This window comes from Quercus robur, chromosome 4, assembly GCF_932294415.1.
Source record: "Quercus robur chromosome 4, dhQueRobu3.1, whole genome shotgun sequence".
NCBI classification, from domain to species: Eukaryota; Viridiplantae; Streptophyta; class Magnoliopsida; order Fagales; family Fagaceae; genus Quercus; species Quercus robur.
Window position 1 is genome coordinate 42,651,734 of NC_065537.1, and position 4,318 is coordinate 42,656,051.

At 30.2% G+C, this 4,318-nt stretch overlaps 1 protein-coding gene across 1 annotated transcript; it reads right to left on the reverse strand.

Moving 5' to 3' along the window:
• Positions 1-601: 601 nt before the first annotated feature.
• On the reverse strand, positions 602-2,227 carry LOC126721911 (uncharacterized). The gene is made up of 4 exons (XM_050424992.1): positions 1,891-2,227; positions 1,554-1,774; positions 1,072-1,192; positions 602-984 (listed from the first exon to the last, which is right to left on the reverse strand). Exons 1-4 carry the CDS (start codon positions 2,225-2,227, stop codon positions 602-604), a joined length of 1,062 nt encoding a protein of 353 aa, XP_050280949.1.
• Positions 2,228-4,318: the final 2,091 nt, after the last annotated feature.

Genomic DNA, 4,318 nt, shown 5'->3' on the forward strand with positions numbered 1-4,318 from the left:
AAATATATATCATTTTTAATTTCAATAGGATTTAAATTTTATATCAAATGGACTCTACCAACATATTCATCCTTAAAAAAAAAAAAAAAAAAAATTATATCCTATATTCCCTTATTGCTTCATAGTGGCAGTGCCAGAAATTTATCTTTGGGGGGGCCATATATAAATTTTTTTTTTTTTTTTTTTTTTTGTGTGTATGAAATATAAAATAGTAATGTGCAATACTTCATAACTCAATATATGCTATAAACAAAAATGTATTTAATTAAAATTAAACAATCATGAGACAAGATTGACAAAACAATTTAATATCTTTAATCAACTATAAAATAGGCAAAGTCGCAAAATGTACAATAACATAAAAGTTAAACATCTTTTTTCAAAACTGTAACCTACACTCTTTAAGAAATCTAAAGTCATCAAGTATTGAGTCAGTAGTGAGGTTCTCAGCAATTTCCCTTTCAATGTAGCTAGCTAAGTTATCTGAGAGAAACTCGTCCTCCATTTTGTTGCGTAGTCTTGTTTTAGCAATTTTCATAGCTGAAAAGGCTCACTCACTAGTTGTTATGGACATTGAAAGAGTCAAAACAAGGTGAAACAATCAATCAATAAGAGGATATACCTGTGACTTTTTTGTCTCTACTAACCTTCGACATAATTCTGCTATAGATGACAAATTCTGAAACTTGGAATGATTTTGCACATCATGCTCAAATAGCCTCAATTGAATTTTCAAACCAATCCTATCACGCTCAAAAAAATCAAGAGGATAATATTTCTCAACAAGACGACATATGTCATCCACATTAAAGGATTTGTAAGCATCCTTTGGATCCAAAGCTGAGCAAAGTTTCAAGAGTTCTATTGGTTGTTCACCAAACCTATTGTCAAGCTCTTGCAATTGAACATCTATTGTAGCGTTAAATATATCAAAATGGTAATGATGTTCCACTGTAACATGATCCCTTTTCTTACGACCTCTACCTTTAGCAAATCAAGTACTTAGATCTAGAATATCAATTCCAAATATTTTGGAGAATCCTATGACATTCTCAAAAAAATTATCCCAACCATCTACTTTTAAATTTTGGATGAATGTCTTTGTTGCTGAAACTAAATTTTGGGCATTTGAGATGTCTAGAGATTTCTGATGCAAAGCTTGACAAACAACATCAATAATACCCATGATTTCCTTCATTAAATGTAAACTAAATATAGACTCAAATGAATTAATCATTTTATGAGTTACATTTGCATATCCATGTTGCAAGTAGGTGGACCCGTCTTCCTTTATATTTTCAAGCACCAAACAAGTTGGAGCAAACATCCTCATTAGGCTACAAATATAATTAAAATGAGACCCCCAACAAGAATCACCAGCCCGTTTTAGAGTCCCAATTTGGTTTGCTCCTGTTCCCGTTTCAAGTTCACCAATAGCTAGCATTTTGGCAATTTTTGTAGCTTGAGCAACTCTTAGTTCATCATTACATTGAAGAACCAATTGTAGTGATAATGAAATTTAAATTCAAGAAGAATTCATGGATAAGGATTACCTCTCTTGATGCAGCAACTAATGCTAATTGTAACCGATGAGCAAAGCAATGCACATAGTATGCATAAGGACAATCATTAAGAACTAAGGCTTGCAATCCTTTCCATTCACCACACATGTTGCTAGCACCGTCATATCCTTGTCCATGAATATTTTGAATGTCAAGATAGTGACGAGAAAGAATAGCATATGTTTCATTCTTCAAAGTCAATGCAGCAGTGTCTTTAACATGAGAAAGATCAAAAAAGCTTGTGTAAAGCCCTCATTGTCAGCAAATCCCAAAACAAAAGCCGTTTGCTCTCTCTTTGACTCATCACATGACTCATCAACAATAATACAAAATTTGGAATCCCCAATGTCCTCACAAATCTTACTCTGCACTTTACTTGCAATAACATGTAGAATCTCCTTCTGAATTATAGGCGAAGTGTACTTAGCAGATTTAGGAGCATTTTCGAAAACAACTTGTTCAACCTTATCACTATAAGATGCCAAAATTCTAATCATCTTAAGGAAATTTCCCCGCTTTTTTGATTTAGGGGTTTCATCATAACCTCCAAAAGGACACCCTTGAAAGGTAAGCCATCGAACAGTATCGATAGAAGTTTTCACTTGCAGTCGATTATTTAGAATTTGTTCAGAACTCTGCACATTCATCATTTTATCCATATGCATTGATTCATTCAATAGATCATCACAATATTTCAAAGCAATATTGTGGGGTGAGCAAGGATCCCCCCAACATGATTCAAAAAGGCACAATTCTTTCCATTATTGACTTTTTTCCAATTTCTAAATCCTATGAAAGTAAAAGCATCACAGCCAGGGCGTCTACTTCTTTCCATGGTAAAGAGATAGCATGGCAGACAATATGCAACATCTTTAGTAGGAGAATACTCCAGCCAAGAAGAAAATTGAGTGAACCAAGAAGCTTGAAAGTGATGAGGATGCTTTTCTCTAGAAAATGGATAGTTTGAAAGACGGATTTGATATGGTTTAGCTTTTAAATAAGCATGTCTAACTTCATTATGTATATTGGCTAGATAGTTACACATTTCAATGTGTTCTCCTGGATCTCGTTTTAAAATTCTAACATCAACTTCATTGGAATTAAGTGGTGAAAATTTTAAATGAATTTCTTCAAGTTCCGCTTCCACCACTAACGGTCTGGAAGGATTTTTTCGGGATCAATCCTTAGAGATTTGGAAGGACGCTCATTAAAAGGTGACACTTCAACATTAGAACCCAAAAGTGTACTATTTTATGAATTACTGTCTTCATGTTTTTTGAAGAATGAGTCAATAGTCCTAAACTTGCCCATGCACCTAGATTTATCAAATTAAATTATCACTCATTAAATAAAATGACTGAGATTTAAAAAAAATATACTAAAAAAATACTAATAGTTCAAAGAATGCTAAATAAAAGACAAACAATCATTCAAATGTCAATGCATAAAAAATATATATATAATAAACAACAACTAAATACAATTTAATATAGTAGTATATATTGTATATAATATACTGATTATTATAATAATAAATAATATATTATAAAGAATATATAAAAGAAAGCAAAGAAAAGTAAAGCAACAAAATCAAAACAAAATAAATAGTACTTGGAAAAAGTCAAAGAGTTAAAAGCAATGGGCATCAGGTATAAGGGGCCAAAATGATAAGGTTATTTAAAAATTTTCAAATTATTTAAGATATTTTCAAAAAAAAAAATCCTTTTTTTTATAAATTTTTTTCAAAAATTTTGGGGGGTGGGGGGGGGGGGGGGGGGGAGCCCCCTTCATCCTTTAATAGCTACGCCACTGTTGCTTCATAGGATTTAAATTTAACATCAAACGGGACTCTACCAATTTATACATCCTTTAAAAAAAAAAAATTTTAATCTATCTTATATTTCTTAGTAACCCATTCATGTTCTTTTTTTTTTTCCCCTATATTTTACGTTATGTTGATATCAATTTTTTTTTTTTTTTTTAAATTCTATTCATATGACCTTTTTTTAATTCTACTTTTTATGGGATAGAAACAAACACATTGACTAGATATCTTAATTTCAATAGGATTTAAATAAATTCTATATCAAATGGAACTCTACCAATATATATAATTTTATATATCCTTTTTGGAGTGAAGCTTGCTCCAATATTTGAATGCCTAAATCCCATGACAATGAAGGTGTACATTCTTTCTTTTTATTATTATTATTATTATTATTATTATTATTATAAATGCAGATAATAATTAACTAAAAAGATATAAATTTTAAATTCACTTTTAGATATAGACAGAAAAAGAGACATAACCGTTTTAAATACTACTAAGACATCAGATAATGAGAAAAATGATAAACACACTGGAAATACTATTTATCATAAATGTAAACAATATGGACATACTAAGAAACAATGTGATAGACATAATAAAATTTTTAAACAAATCAGTAATTTAGAGTTTGAGAAAGATGTAATAAATGAATTAATGGAAATGTTTGACGTTAAACAGAAAGAGATAGACCAAGTAACAAAAAAGGAAGAACTAAAATCAACCAACCCACTTAAAATCAATAAAAGAAAAAGGAAACAAAAAGACATAATAATAAAATTGAAAAATAATCTACCTAATCATTTAAAAGACAAAAAAAGACTATTTACTAAAATTGAAAGATTCTATAGACATACCTATTGTTTGTTTTTAAGTGTAGGAAATATGGACATCATGTTACGGAATATGGAAAAAGAGAAAAAGCTAA